Below are 23,791 nucleotides of genomic sequence, written 5' to 3' on the forward strand. Positions count from 1 at the left end.
TAGAAAACACTCACTCATACTCAGTTAAAAAGGATCGCTCATTGGATTGAATGTGGTTGAAGATAATCAATAACAATCATCCCTTCCTACTTTAACCTTTAAAAAGCATAAACACTCTATGCGGTTGTTTAGGGCCACAGCCGTTAGGTGGGGGGCCGCATGATCAGAAAGGTACCGGGGTTCATCAAGTCATTTAAACATCCTGAGGCAGTGCACGCACGCTACAAGCTTTATATGTAATTTGAAATCAATATTCAGCTTCTTTTATCTCACATTTGAGACATTTGGTGAAAATGGAATGGCAGAATGACAACATTTGTGCTCAAAAAGCAATCTTACAAAATTTCATTTTAGACTTGTTTTCTACACTTATCTATTACTGTATTCATATCCTATTTCAAGCACCAAAACAGTTCATTCTCATGACTGAAGGTGGGTTTTCACAAGGGATTTGAATTTTTTTCAAAAAGCAGACCTCAAATTTCCAGCATTTGGCCTAAATTATACATTATTATTATTATTATACATTATTTCTTTATACAGTGTTCTAGGCAAATTGGCCTCAGTGTGCTTACAGCGGAGGTTCTAATATTTAGACATAAAACACTTGAGTATTGTTACATCTGCAAGTATCTTAAAAAGATAAATTTAAGAATGTAAAAGTCGAGAAAATGGCCTCAAACCTCAGAGGGCATAAACACCTGTATTCAGTTTTAACCAGTGATTTGGTGTTTGTGCTTAGAGTGCAGGGCCACAAACAAAAATCTTGTTTAGGGCCACCAAAATCCTAGGGCTGGCCCTGTTAAAAAGTGTTCATAAATGAAAAATAGAAAGTGCTGGCCCCACTTCCCACCCCCATGTGGCGGTCCACAGGTGCACCGGGATCGACCCCCCCTGTCCGGTGAAGCCCCGGTCCGTCCGTCCGTCCGTCCGTCCCACTGCGCGTGCGTCCGGCGGCACGCGGAGGGAGACAAACAGAGCAGCTATTGTTGAGCCGAGGAGCAGCCAGCAGGTTGAGTCAAGAGTTTATCCCCACACTCACTCACTCACTCAACATCTATCTACCTGTTGTTGTTGTTGTTGTTGTTGTTGTTGTTGTTGTTGAACATTTACACCGTCGAAGAACAAAGTCAAACCTCGGCTGCGGGCAGGTGAGGAAGAGAAAAGGTGTTCACGGAAGGAAGGAAGGAAAGAAGGAGGGAAGGAGGGAGGGAAGAAGCTGAGGGAAGCTCGGAGCAAAAGAAGGAAGTAAATAAAGGACAACACGACCGTCGGGGCTTGGGCTTGGGACGCAACAGGTACTTCAATGCTCTAGCAGCGGCTCGGACTTTTCTGTTCTTCTGTTCTTCTTACACGGAGAGAAACAAACAAAAAAAGAGAGGACAAAATGCCGTTGGGACCATGGAAGAAGAAAAACAAGTCGACGAAGGAGCATTTGGTGGAAAACGAGGAGGTCGTCGGACACGCAGGTGCCGGCGGAGGGAGCTTGAGTAGTAAATCCGCCGTGAACGGAGGCGCGGGGCTGCCGCCGCCACCTGCCAGCCTGCGGCCCAAGCTGGTTTTCCACACGCAGCTGGCGCACGGGAGTCCCACCGGCCGCATCGAGGGCTTCACCAACGTCAAGGAGCTGTACTCTAAGATAGCAGAGGCGTTTAATATAAGCCCACCTGAGGTAAGAACTGAAGAGCTCACCTGTCATTAAAAAAAAAAAAAAAAAAAAGTCACGTCAGTAGTAGCCTAGTACGTCCGTGATTTCATGTGACGTTCAGGGACTAGTGGTCGATTTTACTCAAAAGTACGTGAAGTGTTCATTTCAAACTTGTTTTCTAGACCAGGGGTTCTCAACTAGTCTCACTCTGGGCTCCACATTTTCCCATGGTCATTAAGTCGCGACCCACTTTTATAGAATTCAAACCAAGATCTTTTTTTTTTAAGCCTTTAAAAACTCATTTAGCTCTTTATTGAGCAAAGTGCATTTCAGAGCACATGAATGAAACTGAGGAGGACCATGACAACTGTATGTACGGAAGTGAATAAAAAAATATCAAACTGCACAAAATGAAGACCAACAAAATGATATATTTGACTTCTAATGCATCTCTGCATTCAGAGCATGTTCACAAAAGTGAATAGCCTAAATATCAAATTGCACAAAATAAAGACCCACAAAACAAAACAAGATTCACTGCATTCAGGCCACATTAATAAGAAAGTAATATCTTTGCATTCAGAGCAAATAATAAGAAACTGAGGAGGACCATTACAACTGCATGTGTTCACTGCCTTTCAATATAAGTTATTTTTCAAAATAAAAGACATGTCCAACATCAGATGTACATTAAATATTATTTACTTTTTTGACCAGCTGTCCACGACCCATCCAGAAAGGGTCCGCGACCCACTTTTGGGTCCCGACCCACCAGTTGAGAACCACTGTTCTAGACTTTGTGCAAAGTGGACACGGTGCTCAGGGCCCCGGATTTACCAAATACTTGTGTTGTTGTAGTTGTTGTTGGGCCTCTCTTGACCCCCCCACCCCCACCTCCCCAATACTTTTGACTGAAGTTTCATTACACCCAGAAACCAACCAGCTAGCTAGGCTACTCTCTGAAATGATCAGCTGATTAATCATTGAGATGATTCATGGTCAATGAAGTGGTATCAATCAATCAACCAACCAACCAGTCTCTCAGATGTTGAATGTCCAGTTTTGACTGAAACTGTCAAAACCCACAGGGAGATGAGAGGCTGTAAAGTTTTCTGTCAGATTCATACACAAGGAACCTGGAAATATTCACCTGCAACCTACATTTTAGCATATATTTTTTTAAAGATATGGCTCAAAACAATTAATCAATTATCAGATCATATTTGCTGATTATTATTCAGTTGATCAGCTAATTGTTGCAACTCTCAATTTTTCATGCACTGAATAATCAACCAATAACAACTGTCAGGTGTAATGAGAATATTTCACATTAGCTCCTTTCCAACCAGGTAGCCTACAACCTTTAAATCTAAAACTTTCTGATGAGAGATGTCTGATTGAGAAACATTATATATACCATATTTTTTTCAGAATAGTTATTATATGTTTTGCTCAAAAAACCTGCGTTATTTTACTTTCTGTAACACAGGCTTACGTACGGGCTACTTGAGTAAAGAAGTTTGATTCTTCTCGGGCAGAAACGGTTTGAGCTTTTCAATGAGAGTCCTCGTCTTGTGTCATACCTAGTTTGTGTTAGTGAAGGCACGCCCTGCAAACTGTCAACCCCGTCTGCACACTTTGACCCAACAACATGATTGAGAAATATGATGTGCATCCTTATAATTCAGTCACACACGCGCGGACATCTGACAAATCAATGTTACGTCTATTTTTAGATACAGTTATTTCCCATTAGAGTCTAAATTCCTCTTGGGAAAAGAGCTCAAAGCTACACGACTACGTGAAGGTGGAAAACAAAAGCAGCTGATCTGAGTGCCTCAAACTGAGCTTAAGCTCTTCTTTTCTTTTCTTTTTTAAAGAGAAAGACTGTGTGGCATGTTTGGCTTTTGTCAGCCTGAATATGACCAGATCGTCTGGCAGGGCAGCCGTCGTCAACCTGCATCCACAGAGATACATTCAAGTAGTCTAATTACCACATTCAAGAAGTCCAAATACCAGATATGTCCTTGTCTCAGTGGCTACACTGGCACATCAGAAGACTTCACATGTTTGTACATTTAATAATAGAGAGCCTCAGACTCTGTTATAGCAGAAATGAGAGTCCTTAATGAGGCTCAAACATGAACACAAGCCTATTTTCCTAAAGGTATTTGTTCCATCATGTCTGTTAGTAACATTCATTAGCACTTTCTGTCTGTGTCTAGACCTGTTCCAGTACAGAAACACCCTTACGGCATGTTCTTTTCCCCAACACTGAGTGAACACATCACCACAGAGGAGCTGCAGCAGATTTTCGATCATTTTTTTAGCAGCTTGCATTTGAAAAACCCTTAATTTACTTCCAGCGCTGCATGCTCTGCTGAAGTGTCCATGAGCAGGAACAAGTGATCCTCTGGCTGCAGCTCCAGAAGGTGTTGTTGTTGCACTTGTGTCTGTTTTTTGAGCTCTGATCTTCCTGTGATGTGTTTTACAAGAGAAAACAAAACAAAACAGGAGTCAGTGAAGTGATAGGCTGCTGACAGCGAAGAATGTCTGAATGGTGCCAAGCAGGTAACAGAGAAAACGCAACAACATAAACAAGTTAAGATCATGTATGCGTTGCATCCTTTTGCTGGTGTGTGTGAAATATGGCACAAATATTTCTGCAGAGAGACAAAGACTGAGGGAGTGTGATGTGCTATAACGTTAAGTGTCGGACTCACAGGAAGTCCCTCGCGTCCGGCTCAGCCTCAGCCTCCAATCCAACCAGATAACCCGTCCCAGCCGCAGCCAGGCCTCGTCCCAGAGGAGCCGGGGCCTCCTCCCTCCATAAACACCACCCAGCCTCAGCGTGGTGCCCGTCTGGCTGCTGCGTCCACGCCGACTGGGTGTGACCTCGATCAGACAGGAGCAGAAATGTCTATAACTTTAATTATTTTAGAGCTATTATCAGGTGAAAAACAAAAGAAAAGCAAACAACATTACAGGAAAAGCGTCTTTCCTCTCATGCGTAATGAGTTTTTTTTTATATATATACGTATATTGATCATATCACAGTTTTAAGGTAAAGGTCAGTTTCAGTTTATTTTATTGACCAGTGCAGTCCAGTGCAGTCCTTTGTGGAAAGGTTTGCCTGCAGCTATTTCCGTGTCACTGACTTGTTTGGTTTTCTTTTTTTTTTTTTTTATCGCACTGCACCGCAGCGCTGCTGTAGAGATGTTTTTACTATTTAACCGTCAAATGCAATCAGTTTATAATGTGCTGAAAAGACAAATACCTGACTGCTGTTGCATCCAGACTTTGATCTTTATGACGTAGAGATAGTCCCAGTTGTAGAGCAAGCATCACATGTGTCTTTTGAAACAGGATTTTAGAAGAAAAACAGTGGAAAAACATGTAACCGAAATAGTTTTATGCATCAGAGAACCTGGCATAGGCTTATTATTGTGTATGTAGGGCTGTCATCATGAAATCTCAGTTGACAATTAATTGCCAAACAAATTAATTGCAAATTAATGATTTAATTGTATCTTTATGATCATTTTATTCCACTATTGTAGTATAAGCCTAAACATATATCTTATGAAGAAGAGGAAGGAGAGCCATTTATTGGCTTTGCAACTAAATCCATGATGTTAATGTCAGAAATTAAGTGCCTAAGTGTGACATTTCTGTTCCAGCTGTTTATACAGATGAAGAAAATGTAAACAATTTTAATCATTATGCAAAATTATAGCGATCAGCTCAAATAATTGGCAGTAACAAGGCGATTATGTAATATTTGTGACAGGCCTATGTATATTATCATCATGGCTGAAACGTGGTCCTGGACACACCTGCTGCAGCTGAGACTGTTTACTTTAACAGGTGTTTTACATCTGGACAAACTTTTGTGCATACAGTCATGAAACTTTGTCAATCATTTCCAATTGCTTATAAACTCTATGAAGTCTAATTTAAAATGAAAAGACAGTTAAAGCTGTTAAAGATGTACGTCGTTTATTGATCCATAAGGCTGATTGAAACTGCAGCACAAGTGGGAAAAAATATACAAAAATACAAAAAATACAAAAAAGATACAAGGTAAACATACCTTTAAACATCTAACATCTAAAACATTGTTAGTATCTAAATAGGAACAAGCATGAAATTCACAGGCTGGATTCCTCTTTCTTCATATACACATAAGTGATCAAAATATTTCTTCACACTTCACCAGGCCGTGGCTTTAGTTTGCTGGATTCTCACTTGTGTTTTATTCTGTCACTTTGTTTACAAACTGTGGTGAATTAAGTGAGACGACTTGTCAAAAGCAGCTGGTTTTTTCTTATTAATCGTGGACGATGCAGCCGAGCAAGAGCTTTTTAAACCTGACACTGCCTCTGTGTAAATACAGATCATTAACACTTTAATCTGCAGCAGCTCAGTCGTCTCTTCTCCTGTAAATGAAACAGTCTCTCTATCTCTTTCTCTCTCAGGGGAAAAAAGAAAAAAAAAACATGACTGTGTTGTTTGTAAAAACCAGCGGCTCTGTTGTTGACGCTGATGCTTCATGAGCACTTGGCTGAGCCTGATAGGAATTATGTAATTAACGATGGCGTTGTCTTCCTCGCTTCTGAGAGGTCACATATTTCCTCCCAAACAAGACATCGCTTTGAGTCAAAGAAGCGTGTCTTGGTCTAACTGAGGGTCTATTGTTGGCTCCCTAATTAGACAGCAGACCTCAGAAAAACTCCAGGCCGGCCGCTTTATTTAGGAAGCAAAGCTGATGGAGAGGAATTTGTCTGAGGGGAAATAACTGGCAACTGAAATAATTACAGCAATTTTTTTTTTTACAACAAGTAAAAAGTAAAAGGGCTGAAGAAGAAAGAGCACAGATTATTATTAGTATTAATATTATTATTACAACTTTTATTTAAACTCGGAAATATATTGAGGAGCAACCTCATTTACAATATAGCCGAGACAAAACACAAAACATTTTAGGACAAGACAAAACACAAAACATATCCGAAATACCAAAAAGTAAAAGATAAATTGAAAACAGAGAAGTCTAGTTAAAAACAGGAGCAGCTGGAGGTGAAATAAGATGCAGTTATGGATTTAAATTGTCCTAATGATAGAAGTGTGGTAAGTTTCAGATGGTTTTGCAGATTGTTCCAAGTTGCAGGTGCACAGTAAGAAAAACTGAACTTTATAAATTCAGTGTTAACAGAGGAAACCTGCAGTGTGAGCCACTCCTTTGAACGTGCATGATAGAGACTAAAAGATACTAAAAGAGATAATATAGGATTGTTATGGTAAGAGCCCAATGAGATCTCTATCTATCAGATAGATGCACATGAGTTATGTAAACCCAGGAGACACTCGTGCACGGTGCTGCAGGGTTTTTATGTGCTGTCTCTCTCTCTCTCGGCTCAGGTCAAAGTCTGGTTATTGTCTCCACGGCTCCAAGAGTTTTTTTAAGGTGTGGCTCTGCAGTCACTTTGCCTCTTGTTCACCTGCTCGCCGCTCACAGAAAGCGCACGCCCATTTGCCTACAGTTTGAATAATATCTGGGCTGCGGTCGTGCTAACAAGCCACACACACAACACACACACACGTCTTGTTTTTGTTTTGCAGGTTTTCAGGCCGGTTTGCGCCTCCATGTCGCCGCTGCTGCTGCTGCCAGACATTTTTTTTTTAATCGGGGGGGGGGATTAGGAGGAACAATCTCATTTGTTGGAGCTTGAGCCGGCCGGTTGTATTAGCTGAGCTCCTGTGCCCACTTCCTAGATGGAGTAAATAAGTAGCAGGCAAAGCAAAGGGTCAGGTGAAACTACACCTGAGGCCACACTGCTGTTTACTGTCACACACTGCAGCTTTATCACTTTGTCTTCTCTGTAAGAGCAGAAAAAAGTTAAACATACTAGTTATTGAGCTACGGTCTAATATCTATTGTACTTTTTTCATTAACAATATGCTTTATTTATTTAAGACTAACTAGTCTAGTGTACACGAACTGATGAAGCCACTTGGATAAGGGGCAAAACGTCTTCAAAGACAAAAACCAAGCCTAGAAGTATCCTTTAATGTTTGTATTGTAAAATAGATATAAACCTATACAATCTAATGCAGTTCAGTGTGATGGCTCGTCCACCTGTTACATAGTTTATAATGAAGTTTTTAAGATGTGTTAATTCAGCTGGACTCTACTGACCTGAATTAGTGAATAGAGTGTAAATATTACTCCCTCCTCATGGTTGTAATAACCTGTAATAAATGTGCAGTTAATAATACCACCTTAACTGTGTCAACCAAAGCCAAAGTCATTCAACGTCATTGTCTCTTGTAAAGGTAGAATTTATGGCTGACGTTGATGTTGGAAGTTACATAACATGAGATAACACGTAATACACAGGGACCTAAGTTGTTCATTTTGTTTGTTTATAGTTAAGATTTCTTGAGAATCTTGAACGTAACTTTTAAAGAGGTGATAATAAAAAATATCTCCATTTTCCGTTGTGAGTTGATACAGGACAATATTATAATTCAGCCTTTTGTCATTTTACAGATGAAAACAACAACAAATCTCATAATTAGCTTATTCATATGAATTTCCTGATTTATTGTTTAGTTAAAGTCTAAAAAAAAATGTCCATCACAGGTTTCCATGGAGATGTTGAATTCTTTTGACAGTATTCAGATATTAAATGTCGTTAGTTTTGCCAGTAAATCGAGTCAATTAAATATTTTCTCATCATTAATTTGTCAGTTGATTAGTTGATTATTTTGTTTTATCAAAAAGGACCCCTGTGGTTTCCCAGGTTTATTGTTTTTACAGTATAGTGGCATATTCCTACTTGGTAGAAAAACTATTGGACCAAATTATTTCATTTGATTTTTTTTTTTTTAACCATTATCTCAATGATTTTTTTTATTACCCGGGATGAGTCACTTATTGTCTTGTGTGTACAAGCCAGAGTGTTAAGCCAGTTTATATTACATTAGCGCCTAATAACATGCTGTGAAAGTGTCCTGCAGCATGATTTCAGAACATGTATTTACTGGTAATTGCACTTATTACACATGTGATGAGAGAAATTGAGAATCAACTTTCCCTGTTTGCAAAACCAGGCGGCTGCAAGTGTGAAGCAGCAGCAGAAACAGACCCCAGGTGTGTGTGTGTGTGTGTGTGTGTGTGTGTGTGTGTGTTCATTGCTGACTGGACTGCAACTGGTTTTATAGTGATTTAAGTGGTTGTTTACCAGCAGTGATGCAGAGGAAAGCGTTGCCACGGCACCACGGCCCAATGAACAACAACAACAACAACAACAGCCGAGTGATTTCAGTTTTTTTTACGTTGTTTTCTCCGCGGGTCGATAAGATGGTTAGAGACAAACAAGAAAACTAATCTGATCGTCTGCTGTGAGAGTAAAATGGTCTCGAAGTCTCTGAAGTAGCATCAACAACAACACAAGTTCATCCACATTTTCAAGTTTGATTCTCACAAAGAAGAGATATAAAAGAGTTGGATGAGTCTGACCACTATGTTACCATGGAAACGTCCTGGCAGACTAGCCGGGTGCAGTTTTTCAGGATAAACCAGTGTTACAGAGTAAATCACCGCCTTTTTCCTTCGAAAGTCTTGTTTTTTTTTTTACTGCTGATCTCTGATCATGCATTTGCGATGGATACTTAAAGGGATAATTCAACATTTTGACAAATTGGCCCATTGCCATAATCCCTATAGTCATAGCAGTAGGTTTGTTACCTTTAATTGTCGGTGCAAGCTATTTTTAGAACGGCGGAGCAGAGCCGTGAGCTGCTCAGAGCTACGCTACTGTACGGAGGCTCATGGGATTTCTTGGTTTCCCTCATCAAACTCATCAAATATACACAATCCAACAACTCCAAAACGCTCTGGTGGACAAGTTGTGACCTGCACATTCACCACGTTATGAGATAATAACGAAACATTACGAGACAGAGTTGTTTTAGCCGAAAAACTGCCCCCGATGGGAACGCGCATCAGCGGTTTTGCATGAATTTGCCTCTAAAACAACTCTGTCTCATACCGTTCCGTTATTTTCTCATAGCGTGGTGAATGTGCAGGTCACAACTTGTCCACCAGAGCGTTTTGGAGTTGTTGGATTGTGTATTTGATGAGTTTGATGAGGGAAACCAAGAAATCCCATGAGCCTCGGTAGCGTAGCTCTGAGCTCTGACCTGTGTTTGTATAAAGATTATTCCCTAGTTCACAATAAGCCCGTTCTTCTCTGTCTCACCTTTACTCACTGTCATTCCACGAAGCCTCACATCCGCACTTAGGTAAATGATTACTCGGGTTTTAAACGCTGATGAATGTGATACTGATTTCCTGTTTAAAAAGTCAGTCACACCACAACACACACCGCTGACATCAGCACTGCACCTGTCACCTGCTGAAACACCCAGCAGCTCAGAGACAGCAGCAGATGAAACGAGTCGACGACAGTAGGAGGGGGGGGAAATCATTGTTTTGCAGAGCGTCTGTCTCTGTGCTCCTGGTGTGATATTGTGTTGAATCCGTCCAACCCTCTTTCTTTTCTGACATTTAAAAAGAGCAGTTGAAGAGGCTGTAAATGGACAAGCAGTTCAGTTGCCAAAGAAACAGGTTTCCCGAGTTTTTAGTCACCGCTGCTTCAATTCACTCTAATTATCTACCTTCACCTGGTGCCTACACACACATGCACACACACACATACACAGAGGCAGATCAATGTGTTCTCAGATTTAGCTGAAGAACCTGTATGATTTTAATATTGCATAATAATATAATATATATTATATATATATGTACGTATAAATAATATCGCCTGCTTGACAAATCACTTTCATTTTGTTTGAGCTGCAAATTATTTTTCAGAGCTGCTGAACTACTTGCACCTTCCTGGAGGGATCAGATCTGTAATTGCAGCCGAGTGGTTTTGTAGCTTTGTGCTCTGGTGCAGTGAGAAAGTATTAGTTAAAAAAAATAATAATAATACTGCTTAGGAATTTGAGTAGGGTTGCAATGAGTCTGGTAATTATTGACTAATCTGTTAATTATTTTTTTTAGATTCATAACTAAATCACTAAAGCTGTTTATCATAGTTTTACAGAGCTAAAGTTCATTGTGTCAGATGAATGTAACGTAGTGTTATGTTATGATAAATGAGAACAAGCATCAAATTCTCACATTGTGGTGAGATCAAAATTATTATTTTAAAATAAAGAGTGATGCCTTAAAATCAGAAAATGACTGGTTTTCTCCAGGGAATTGGTTTTGCAAAGATAAGGTTAATGTCACTCACTCCTTTACCAGTGTTACGCTGACAGGAAGTATTCAGATCACTTTGCTTACGTAAATGTAAACGCATTGTAAATTGGGTCACAATGCAAAACTACACTCCATTAAAGACAAAGTCCTCATAAACCTGCAGTAACTGACTGTTCGGCCAGTGGGTTAATATGATGAGCAGCACACAAAGGAACATTATCGTCTTTTATTTATATTCATTACGATTCTGTGTAAAATAAATCTAATATTCACCTCCTTTTAGCTCTGTTGTTGGTCTCCACCTCTTCCTTCCCGCCGGCCAGAGTTCAACTGTGAACCAAAACAGACGGTTTGCAGCACTGAACACTACATATGAGAAGAAATATCGCTTACAGTATACAGTAGCTGCTTTAAATGACCTATTTAGAAGTTTTGCTATTGCTGCAAAGCCCATTTACAGCTGTTTACTGAACGGTGTAGAAGAAACTTTGCAAGTTGGCATCAAACGTCAGTCCTTTACTCACCTGGAGTGCGCTCGGTTACGCACACACTTTGGTGATGTTTTGCTGGTGCAACGTACATTTGCATATAGTGTGCAAGCATGTATTAAGTGGCCAAGCGTGTAGGGATACAGTATTTAGAAGCTATCGGGACATACTTGACAAGTGCAGCCTGTCATTTAAGTGTCATTGTGCACACTAGCACAACTAAATGTGTAAGCCCAACCCCGTAAGAAAAAAAAGGAAAGAAAAACACAGAGCAGGATGAAAAATTATAGTGAAAAGTTATAATCAATAGAGAAAATTCATTATTATGTGATAACAGCTCAAAATGATCAGATGTAAAAGTAAACAAAGCTTAAAGAGAACAAAACTGGAATTGAAAAATATGAGATAAAAGAATATAAAATATATGAGATTAAAAAGTTAAGATAGTCAAATTCATTTTATTGAAATTTATTCAATGGCATTTCCCAAACATGGCTTGTGTCTCCCGGTGACGGCAGACTTCAGCAGCTGGAGCATTGTGGGATTTATACTTGGCCAAATATCGCTCCGATGCGGTCTTCTTAACCTAAGTGTGGGTAAAGTGCAAATCAAGCGCGCTGCACTTTTGGTTGTTTGAGAAACGGGACACACTTCCGCACTGACACTAAGCCCATGAACGCACACGCCAAGTGCCCAAGCGTGTAAGTGTGATCGAGTGTGCATATTGGGACAGGCCCTCTGTTAGCATGCTAATCATCCAGCCCTGGCCTGTGTCATCACTTTCCGATAGCGACTCAGCATCAACTCAAATCTGCCCTGAAGAATCAGCGTTGCTCAGACTAGAGGTGTATCATCACCTCTTGGATTACAAAGTCAAGCAACAACCACATACACCTGCACAGAAAACTTTACAAATAGCTTCTTTAAAGTGTCTAAATTGGGAGTAATCCTCATGGAGGATGTTAGTTGTTGATATACTATATGCAATACTAAAATGTAGTCATGTGTTATTTGTTAAAAAGTGTAGAAATATTGATGTAATATGTGGCTCAGAAGTCGTCGTGTTTTGCTCCATCCACCTCTGAGCTTTGATAAGTTAATGTGGAGCAAACGTTTGATGTTTGATGTGATAAACCACATGGTCACCTGCTGAGTCCTAATATATTAATAATATATCACATCTCCTCATCAGTGGAGTTGGTAAATTTAATTACAGTGTAGACAGTTTCCTCCCTCATTCAGTGTGTGACGTTATAATTGATAAAATGTAATACTTTTTATGAGGGTTTAACAAATTGATCGTCTGTTTAAGTAAGAGAGTCCTAGCAGTGACTGATATTTCTGGACTATTTCTATGCGATCAATCGATATTTCTTGGCGATGTTACTATGAAATTGACCGTTATTTCTAGGCTATTTCTAGACATTATGACATTATGACACAATTAATTATTATTTCTTGGCTAAATCCTGACATTATCACATAATTAGCGGCCTTACATAAAAGTGTTACCTAATACTTTTCTCTTACTTAAACAGATGATCAATTTGTTAAACCTTTATAATAATCGGCTCTATACTCAACTTATTTATTTACATTTATGTCGTGTGTTTGTGTTTGTCCTTCTGAAGCTCTGACCCGTGAGCTGCAGCTCTGCCACCGGTGATGCTGCTGAACAGATTGCAGAGCCTCTCCTCTCACTTGCCCTTGTCTGTGTCGTAGCTAATCAGTTTTTCTTCAGTCAGTGGGAGGTGTAGTAGTCTGTGTGTGTGTGTGTGTGTTAGTGTGTGTCGTTGCCCGCCGCCGCCTCCTCCTCCTCCTCTTGGCTACACCCGGCTGTGTGAACGCGCTGTGGCTGTCGGCCCAGCAGGAGGAGAAGAGAGGAGAGCTGAGAGCTGAGAGCTGAGAGCTGCAAACGTTGTTGCAGAGAAGCGGCTTAATGCAGTCGGCCGCCTTGGAAACCGGGTGTAGGCGTCCACTGCTGTTACTCCCACTCACTCCTGGGTAATGCCCTGGCCTGGAGGTGTTGGTGTGGGGAGGGAGAGAGAGAGGCAAGGGAGGGAGGGAGGGTCTGTTATGGAAAAAGAAAAGAGGAGACCGCACACTTAACCTCCCTTTATGTGCTTTTATTTAGCACATCCAACAATATCGGCAACGTTTCGAGTGTACTGCTCTTCTTTAGACTAACTCATACATACAGGACGCCACGTTTTTGGGTCACATGATGAGTCACATGATCAGGGAAATATTATATCACCAGTAAAAACCCTGTGGTAAGTAGAAAATGACATGGAAAATATACACATATACAATATACAGTAATATGTCAAAATACAAAGAACTCCATAATTTAAACTAAATCAAGACAAATCAGGCCTATACTGGCTGTCATAAAAATCTAGTTGCTAAATAAAAGCACATAAAGGGAGCTTATTTTTGAGGCCAGCACCTTTTGGATGTGCGCGACCTTTCTTTTTGTAGGGTCTGTTATGGAAAAAGAAAGGAAGAGAGGGCCATCAGTGCAGCTACAGTACAACCCCCCTCTCCTCCTCTCTCTCTCCATCCTCTGTCCTCCAGTTTCTCACTCCTCCTCCTCCTCCTGCAGTGGCCTCCTCTCCATTATAATCCCATTCTTTATTAGTCTGGTATCCCAAGGCAACGCATGAGGCCTACTTACTGTGTGTCCGTAAACAGCGCCAGGAAAAAATAAAAAGCCCCCCCTCCCAAACAAGGCAGTCCCCTCGATCGCTGCCAGCCGGACGGGGCCTGATTGGTGCACAAAGGTCATCGTCCTCCTGATGAAGCAGCACGATCCAATCCCTCCTGCACCCGGAAGTCAGACAGCTACATACAGTAATAATCCTGGCTCGGTATTTTCACCAAGCCCCTTTCTAGGAAGCTGGACTCACAGTTACTTTTACTTTATTTGTTTATTTATTTGAATGGGACAGTGCACATTAATATGACATAACATGTAAATTATTATAGAAAGATGCTAATTTCCGTCTGTAGTCTCATTAACATAAAAACAGTTCAGCAGCAGTATACACATTACAAGTAGAGAACACAAAAAGCCAAGTATAACAATGAAAAACGTATTGAGAAACACACACAATTAGGAGAGGGATGCATGACTTGTGTTGTTTACATCCTCATCATGTGCATATCTGAGTAGATTTTATCTGAATCGCACGTTTGATAAATGACAGTTAAAGTGGAGCTTGTAAACGTCCTGTTAATGTGGTGTAACTGTTCTGTCCAGGTGAGTTGGAGCTGAATAAATGATTCACAGCCAGCCCAGTCGTCTCCTCTTCGTCCTGGGTTTCACCCTCGTCCCCTCTGTTTTAAAGTGCTGGTGGTAAATCTGGCTTCTTGTGTATCGAGTTCTGGCCGATCGCATTTCCTTCTCCGTGACCTGCCAAGAAGATGGACGGCCGCGGCAGCCGCAAAGGTGTGAAGCCAGATTTCTGCATTTCTGGCACAGCAGCAAAGGTCAATCCCCCCCCCCCCCCCCCCCCCCCCCCCCCGGCTGGCTTCATCATCACCACCATCCGGTCTTGTCCCAAAAAAACAAACAGACGGCACATAACTGCATAACTTAGCCTGTTGCAATCAAGACAGAGCTCCCAGATGATTCCTGCATTTAGCTCCGTGACGCAGCACTTATTTTTGAATCCGGCTTCGTTTTCACACTGAGACTGAAAACACATTCTTCTTCTTCTTCTTTTGATTGTGTTTAAAAGATAGCAGATAATCCGAGGTGTTTTGTCTTTTCTCTTCATATCTGTTAACGTCCTGTCTGTGTGCATCTGCTGCTTGTCTTGTGCACAGATCCTGTTCTGCACCCTGAACACCCACAAGATCGACATGGAGAAGCTGCTGGGGGGCCAGATCGGCCTGGAGGACTTCATCTTCGCCCACATCAAAGGGCTCAAGAAGGAAGTAGAAGTTTATAAATCTGAGGACGCCCTCGGCCTCACCATCACCGACAATGGAGCGGGCTACGCTTTCATAAAGGTGAGGAGGACAGAGGGGACATCTCAACGGAGACAAAGAAAGGGAAGAAGCTTTGGTCGTGGTTTTGTGGTTTGGATTTCACAAGATGTTCGACTGAAGTTTTTGGTGCAAATTAACACAGGATAGCAAAAGATTCATCCTTCCTGTGATGTGTTCAGATCAGATCAGATCAGAAAAACTTTATTAATCCCTGGGGGGAAATTGACAAACAACAAAACAAAAACTAAGAAAGAAAGAAAGAAAGAAAGGCAGTGCAAAAAATAAAAAATGAAGAAATATAAAAGTAAGTATAAAAAGGACAGTACAACTATTAACATTGACACTAATTTGATAATCAAAGGAGAAGGAAGAGCACACACACAAAAGAAGAAAAAAAGTCTGGAGGTGCTCGGCAAACAATTTAAAAAGAACAAGAAGTCAGCAACACTCAGTGTCCTTCTGATATGTATAATACTGTATATGGTTATCTGAGGGACACTGAGTGTTGCTGGCTTCTTGTTCTTTTTACTAATTTGATAATATCTTGTAAATAAGTTTTTATCAGGTAGAAACTACAGATGAAAATTAGCCTTTTAGCTAACTCGGGTACATTTACATTTGTTTTTACAATGTTTTATTGATGCCCCTTTTCAAATAAACTAAAAAAATAAAGAAATAAATAAAAGAAAGGTGCTGTGTTCCTATAAGTGCAAAAACAGTGTGTGTAGGTCTGGCCCTGCTGGATGCATTGAAGAGTCACCACAGCTGTAGAGAGAGCGGTTTAGTTTACTCAGTCATTATCAGCTCCATCCAGTCGGTTCATTCTTCTCAGAAACTCCCTCATCAATAAAAATGTTTCTATCCATTCATCCACTCTGATCCCAGGAGATCAGCAGCTCCACACTCGGCTCCGTCTGGCACCAACAATCGTGCCACACAGTGAAAATCACCCATTTTAAATATTTGATGTGGCCACGAACTGACCTGCACTGCTGCCGCACCATTAATGTTTTATCAGCAGTGCAACTCATTATTGGAATAATTTAGTTAGAAATATAAATAAATCTACGATAACGATGAGTGCTGCTGCTGCTGCTTTATCACGGGCTACCAGAGTGCAAAGGTGTTGTGTGTGTGTGTGTGTGTGGGGTTTGTTATGGTGCAGCAACAAATGACAAACTGCTCACATGTGCCATCATGTGACTCTGAGGCTGCACTGCATCCTGACAACCTGACACACACACACACACACACACATAGACACACACAACAACAACAAAGCCTCAGGTCAGGGCTGTGATGCTGTTGAATGAAGTGAGGAATGACAAAGATGCTGCATCCCTGAGTGGGTTAAACCGAATGTCGAATGTCTGGAAAGTGAAGTTTCTTTAGCTTTAGCTGCATGAACATCCAGCTCCATGCAGCGACTCTGACTCATTTACACCGTTTAACAGCTGCTCCTGCTCCACAAAATTGACCAAATATGATTATAGGGCAAAATATAGGACAGTACATGAAGCATTTATAGGTGCAGCTTCCATCTCGAACTGGGAAAAAAAAGAAAATGTATTGAAATGAACTATAATTTATTTTATATTATACCCCCCCGGCCGTTCAGTCTGTGGTGCAGATGTTCCTGAGCTGCATTTGCATCACAATTGTGTGCTTTTTTTTTTTTTTTTTTTTAGAAAAAAAAGCTTTAATGGGGTTCTCGTTGGTCGAGTGTTTAAGAGCGAGTCCCATGTTGCAGTGATCACCGGATCAATTCCTGATTGGACTGTGCTGATCTGGACTGTGTGTCATTCCCACAGTCTCTCTCCCCACTTCCCTATCTATCAATTAATACTAATATAATAATATTATATACTATCCTATTAATTAATGCCAAAAATGCCCACAAAATATCTTTTAAAAAAAGAAAGAAAAGGAAGCTTTTCATGTCCCATCCAACAAATAAATCTTATCTGAGCTTTCTGTTGAAGCTTATTTAATAATATATTATCTTGTCTTCTGCTGAGTCGAGTGGTTTCACAGCAGTGGACTTACAAACAAGAAAAAAAAAAGATTATATTGGCTAATACACACTCACACACACACACTTGTTTGTTCGCTCTCTTGTTTTGATCTCTGTGCGCCTGGAAAGAAACAACAAACCTCAAACTGACCTCTTTTTTTATGTAGCTCTTTACACTTTCGCTGTCTTTTTAATTCTATATATATATTCGGTAACACTTTAGATTAGGGAACACATATTCACCATTAACTAGGTGCTTATTAATATGCATATACTGTAAGTAGTTTACTAGCTCCTTATTAGTAATTATTAAGCACATATTAACACCTTATTCTACATAGCCTTATTCTACCTCTATTACACCATGAATTAAGATTTTTCCTGATATTAACTCCTAATTATCACTTATTCATTGTAAATTAATGCATTAATGCTATACTAATTCAGAGTGATAAGGAAGAATTACTGTTCTTGTGCTACTGCCCCTGTACAAGGCCCCAATAATAACCCACTGGTTATTCACATCATTATTCAGAAACAACAATGCATTAATTTACAATGAATAAGCGATAATTAGGAGTTAATATCAGGAAAAATCTTAATTAATGGTGTAATAGAGGTAGAATATGTAGAATAAGGTGTTAATACGTGCTTAATAATTACTAATAAGGAGCTAGTAAGCTACTTATATGCATATTAATAAGCACCTAGTTAATGGTGAATATGTGTTCCCTAATCTAAAGTGTTACCATATATTCATGTCATGATGACTGACGTCTTGTTTTCCTGCAGCGCATCAAAGAGGGCAGCGTCGTGGACGGGGTGAAGGTGATCTGCGTGGGCGACCACGTCGAGTGCATCAACGGACGCAACATCGTCGGGACGCGGCATTACGAGGTTGCACGCATGCTCAAAGATCTGCCCAGAGACAGACCCTTCACCCTCAAACTGGTGGAGCCGATGAAGGCCTTCGGTGAGTGAGACACAGGACGGAGTTGGAGAGAAGAGTGTAGGCGACACCAACGCTGACTCAACATTAACATGTTTCTGTTGGGTCGCTGTCGTGTTTATGTTCGTTGATGAGTCAGCAGAGCAACTGGACGCTGTTGTGATGAAACCTGTTGTGATTACGGCTGCATCATGAACACAGATCGTATTCACAAGATGTTTGTTTGCTACAAAACCAAACAAGAATCACATCATCATGTTTGTGTTTTTTTTTTATAATACTCTTTTTATTGGTTTTTCAGTTTTATAAGTACAAACATTGGAACTGAACAAAACAAGACACAACAGAACATCAAAAAGAGAAAAAAGAAAAAAGAAAACCCACCCCAAACCAACAGTGAGCGCTGCGCTGTACATATGCATGAAGTGAATAAGTAAATAAATAAGTAAATTAAAAAAGACGACAGGAGACAGGTAAACGAAGAGCACATACATGGAATACATGAAAGAAAAAACAGGCAGTCCAGGGACAGATGCTGATTTAAAGCTTCTGTAAGAAGGTGTGCAGTGGTTCCCAGATCCTCCAAAACTTGTCCGATTTGTGATTAAGGTCATGAGTCAACTTCTCGAGAGGAATAAGAGCAGAAATCTGTGATATCCACATGTCGACTGTAGGGACCTGGGGAGTTGCCCACCGCAGCAAGATACATTTTTTAGCCAGGAACAAAAGAATTATCAACAGAGATTTGGTGTCTGTGTCCAAAAGAATGTCTGGAGCATCATGGTAAAGTAAAAAGAAAGAAGGAGTCAGCCTGAACTGTTTACCAGTGACCTCCTGGATTACAGAGTGAACCCCCTTCCAGAAAGTCTGGATGTGGTCACATGACCAAAACAAATGGATAAATGTACCTTTGTGTGTCTTACATTTATAACAAAGGTTGGAAGTGTCAGGAAACATTTTCTGGAGGCGAACAGGAGTGTAGTAAGTTCTGTGAAAAAATTTAAAGTTCTGTTCATGTATAGAGATTGAGGTACATTTAGGAAAAGTCCTGCTGCAGATCTTGTCCCAGTCTACAGGATTAAACGTCACCTCCAGATCACGCTCCCACAACAGCTTCAAAGAGTCATAACCTGAAGAGTCAGAGTAAAGTAGTGACGTATAAATCTTGGAAATCAGTCCTTTAGGAGACTTTTCCAGAACTATAGTGTTTTCCAGCTCTGATAGTCTCATGCGGATCCCGCCTGTCTTCAAGAGAGATTCTATAAAGTGACGAATTTGGAGGTACTTATAAAAATCTTTGTGGGGAATATTAAAATCAGCCCTGATTTGCTCAAATGATTTAACCGAGTCAGAGTCCAACAGGTCTGTAAAATCTGACAGGCCCTTAGACGTCCACTCCATCAAACCAATACTCCTAATCTGTGCTGGTAAATCTGGATTCAGAGCCAGGGGAGAACAAAGAGAGATGGCAGAGGCAATGTTTAGGTATTTCTTCACATCTCGCCAAACCAACAGTGTGTTATAAATAATTATGTTATTCTTGAGATGATTTAACTGATCTATATATTATTGATATCATGTTTGTGTTTAATCACAATGAAATTATTATTTTTGATTGATAGAAATGCTTGAGCCCAGGTCGAAAGGCTCCAAACCTGCCAGCGACAACAAGATCGGCACAGGGAGGGGGACGCTGAGGCTTCGCTCCAAGGGCCCAGCTACTGTGGAGGACGAGGTACGTAAATCTCTCTGGGTGTTTCTGGGTAACACGGGTGTTCATTCATTCAAATTGTTGCACTCTGACGTTTCCATTGTGGATCTGTTGAGTTGAGTCCATGAAGAGGAAACACACACAGATGAGGCGGAATAAACACGACACGACATGCTGTTGGAGGTTATTTTATTTTACCCAGGACGCTCAACGTACAGTATAATATAGAGCTATGAGGGAGTGGAAAGCCCTTCCTAATTATGTTACACAACAAAGAAATATGGTAAGTTTTAAAACAAAATTAAAAGATTATTATTTAACTCGATACTTGACCATTTGTTCAAATTTGGTCTGTCGTAAATATTTGTTTTCAGTTTTGGGTCATGGCATCTACACTAAATGTTTTGTAATGATTCAATGTAGGAGCTTGTAACTTTTATTTTTGGTGTCGTCTTGGGTGTTTTGTGTGTATTTGTATGTATTAAGTATGTGTTTTTGTTTTTTATGTATCAAGTAGGTGTTGTTTATAGTTGGTTTGTATTGTCACTTATGAAAATGAAAGACCGCAGGAAGAATAGCTGCTGCTTTGCAAAAGCTAATGGGGATCTTAATAAACCAAACCAAACAAAAACAACACATACCGTGATGTGAATGTCCTATTTTCCCCCTTTACAATTGAAATCTGGGAAAATCTGGGAAAAAAAACCGGCTGATGACCTAATTGATGATGAAAATGTTTTGTCAGAAGATAAAAAGGAAGACAAAACAATTTACCGTCAACTGAACCGAAGCGCTGAGCCGACCTGTTTGTGTGTTTCCAGCCAACAGAGTTCGAGGAGAAGGCCGTGAAGAAAGTGGACGACCTCCTGGAGAGCTACATGGGCATCAGAGACACTGAACTCGGTGAGTGGTACTAACACGAGTAACACCAACACTAGTGCTACTTCACTGTTTCTCTATGACTCAGACTCATCGTGTCTCCTACATGAGGGAAACACAAAACTTTATCCTATTGTGTAACAGCTGTGGCTCTGCAGGACGGAGCTGCAGAAATATAGAGTTTGAACTTTAGCTTCTAAATGTTTTGTCCATTATTTAGTCATGTGTGAAAATGTTAAACCTCAGTTTAGTCCTTGATTTTATTGTTCTCCAACACAAAGATGTGTTTCATATGATCAAAATTCATAATCCCAGGTGTAATAAAAGCAAAGAACTTTGAAACTTCAATAGATTTAACAGGGATCATGCTGTATCTTTCTCATTATTACTTTTTTTAAACAGTTTATTTGTTGCATTTTCAAGAAAAATACAATGCAGTCTACAGGGAAAGACACAGGTGTAAAGGTTGAAGATCATTAAAAGAGAGAAAAACTAAAATTAACTAAAACTCTGAAGGTACCAGAGGAGTGGAAATATATATATAAACAAACACGTATAAAGAATCATTAGATACACAATAACGGAAGGGTAAGAGAGAGAGTTGTTTTCGAGGCAAATGCAGTAACTGCCCCAGACGGGAACGTGCATCAGCGGTTTTGCATGAATTTACCTCTAAAACAACTCTGTCTGGTAACGTTCTGTTATTATCTCATAGCGTGGTGAATGTGCAGGTCACAACTTGTCCACCAGAGCGTTTTGGAGTTGTTGGATTGTGTATTTGATGAGTTTGATGAGGGAAACCAAGAAATCCCATGAGCCTCCGTAGCGTAGTTCTGAGCAGCTCACGGCTCTGCTCCGTGGTTCTAAAAACAACATGCACCGACAATTAAAGGTAACGAACCTCCTCCTAAAACTATAGGGATTATAGCAATGGGCCAATTTGCCAAAATGTTGAACTGTCCCTTTAACTGTTATTGTTGATTTCTGTTGTTTACTTACTTATATTTATGTTGCTGGCACTTGATTATATTCATGTTATGCAGCATTTTGGTGAACTGAGGTTGTTTTAAATGTGCTTTGCAAATAAAATTTAACTTTGAGGTGAGTTGTGTCTCTTTCTATGGAGACATTTGTTTAAACCACATGGAAACATCCAGCACTCGGCTTGATGTTGATGTTCCTCTCTCCGTCTCTCCTGCAGCTGCGACGATGGTCGAGGTCGGCCGCGACAAGAAGAACCCGGATGAATTCGCCATGGCGCTGGACGAGACCCTGGGAGACTTCGCCTTCCCCGACGAGTTCGTCTTTGACGTCTGGGGCGCCATCGGAGACGCCAAGCAGGGAAGATTTTAAAGTTTGCTCCGGCCTCCTACAAAAAAAAAAAAACACATACACACAAACACACACTGACACACACACACACACACACACACTCCATCCATTCTTCCTTTCCCCCCCCCGACCTCAACCTCTTTCTACTCTCCCCTGAAGCCGACTGGACAAACTTCAACCAGTTCTACAAACAAAAGGAGGGAGGGAGGGAGGAAGGGAGGGGTGGGTGAATGAAGCGCTCCTGCCTTCACCGTCACCTTGTCGTCAGGTGTAGCTTCACCTGGATGGAGAGTCTCTAAGTCCGGTTCAGTTTACTCTGCACAAGGAATTTCACACGTCGGGGTTTTGGTGTTGTAATCTTGGTGTAAAGATATCCATGAAACGTGGGATTCAGTTTTCCAGCTGTGGAGCCGAAGCGTCACTGATTAACTCCAGATGTTGTTCACAGCAGCAGCAGCTTCATGCATCTCAAACTCAGCTCATGAGGCTGCTCTCCTGTGTGTGTGTGTGAGTGTATGGGGGGGGGGGGTACGGCCCACCTAGTCCACAGTGGTCTATTAACACTGGTTATAAATGGTACGTGCACAACCTTAAATTTTTTTAAAAACAAAACAATCACTGAGTTTTAATCACACTTTATAGCTGTGTAATTTTGGAGTATACAGATGTATCACAGCTTTTTATAGGCTTTTTTTTATATATATATATATATATATATATGTGAAAATGCTGCTGATTTTTTACAGCAGCAGCAGCTTTGTGTAATTATAGAGATCGTAGCAATACTTCTTCCCTCGAGCAACTCTTTTTATTTCCCTCAGTACTTTTAAAAATGACCTCATGGTAACAATGGTAATAATAATAAGACCACGTTCACTTTGCTAATGTTCGTTTACTTTGTTTGATTTGATTCTCTTCTCTCTGTTGCCCCTTAAACCTCTCAGCTTGAGCCTTGCGTCCATCCATTAGAGACTGAGCAAAACAGAGAAAAAGAGTTTTTTATTTTATTTTATTTTCATCTCCAAATGCCTTTTTATCCAAGTTTGACGACACATTCCTCGTGCTTCTCAAGTCCGTTGGCGCTGATGATACGTCATGAAATAAGGAAGATTTTAAGAGGCACGCTGTTTTATCTTTTTTTTTTCTCCCCTGTAATTTATTTTATCATGAAAAATCAAATGCTGTATGACGTTTTGTACACTGAGGAGGAGGAGGAGGAAGTGGCTCTGAAGGCCGTGTCTGGAATGGGATCAATTGCAATCCAATGTCTTAACTAAAAAAAAAAGAAAAAGAAAAAAAATGCACTCGCATTAATGTAACTGCACTATTTAAAATCACTGTCAAACTGAATTTAAATAGTGACTCCAGTCATCTACTCGTGTTAACTGTTCACAGCAGTTACAGACTGTTTGACAAAACCATAAGGGATCACTATTGTTGTTGGATAGACAATAAAAATCTGATATACTGTAACAACGCTGCCCGTGTCGTGAA

The 23,791-nt window shown here is 40.4% G+C and overlaps 1 protein-coding gene across 1 annotated transcript; it reads left to right on the top strand.

The window, feature by feature from the left end:
• The first annotated feature begins 951 nt into the window (after positions 1-951).
• Positions 952-23,774, top strand: gipc2 (GIPC PDZ domain containing family, member 2). The gene is made up of 6 exons (XM_083991704.1): positions 952-1,672; positions 15,248-15,433; positions 18,219-18,399; positions 19,998-20,110; positions 20,908-20,989; positions 22,167-23,774. Exons 1-6 carry the CDS (start codon positions 1,388-1,390, stop codon positions 22,316-22,318), a joined length of 999 nt encoding a protein of 332 aa, XP_083847830.1. The 5' UTR covers positions 952-1,387; the 3' UTR covers positions 22,319-23,774.
• The last annotated feature ends 17 nt before the right edge of the window (positions 23,775-23,791 follow it).

The sequence above is a fragment of the Trachurus trachurus genome (genome assembly GCF_905171665.1).
Source record: "Trachurus trachurus genome assembly, chromosome: 17".
NCBI lineage: Eukaryota > Metazoa > Chordata > Actinopteri > Carangiformes > Carangidae > Trachurus > Trachurus trachurus.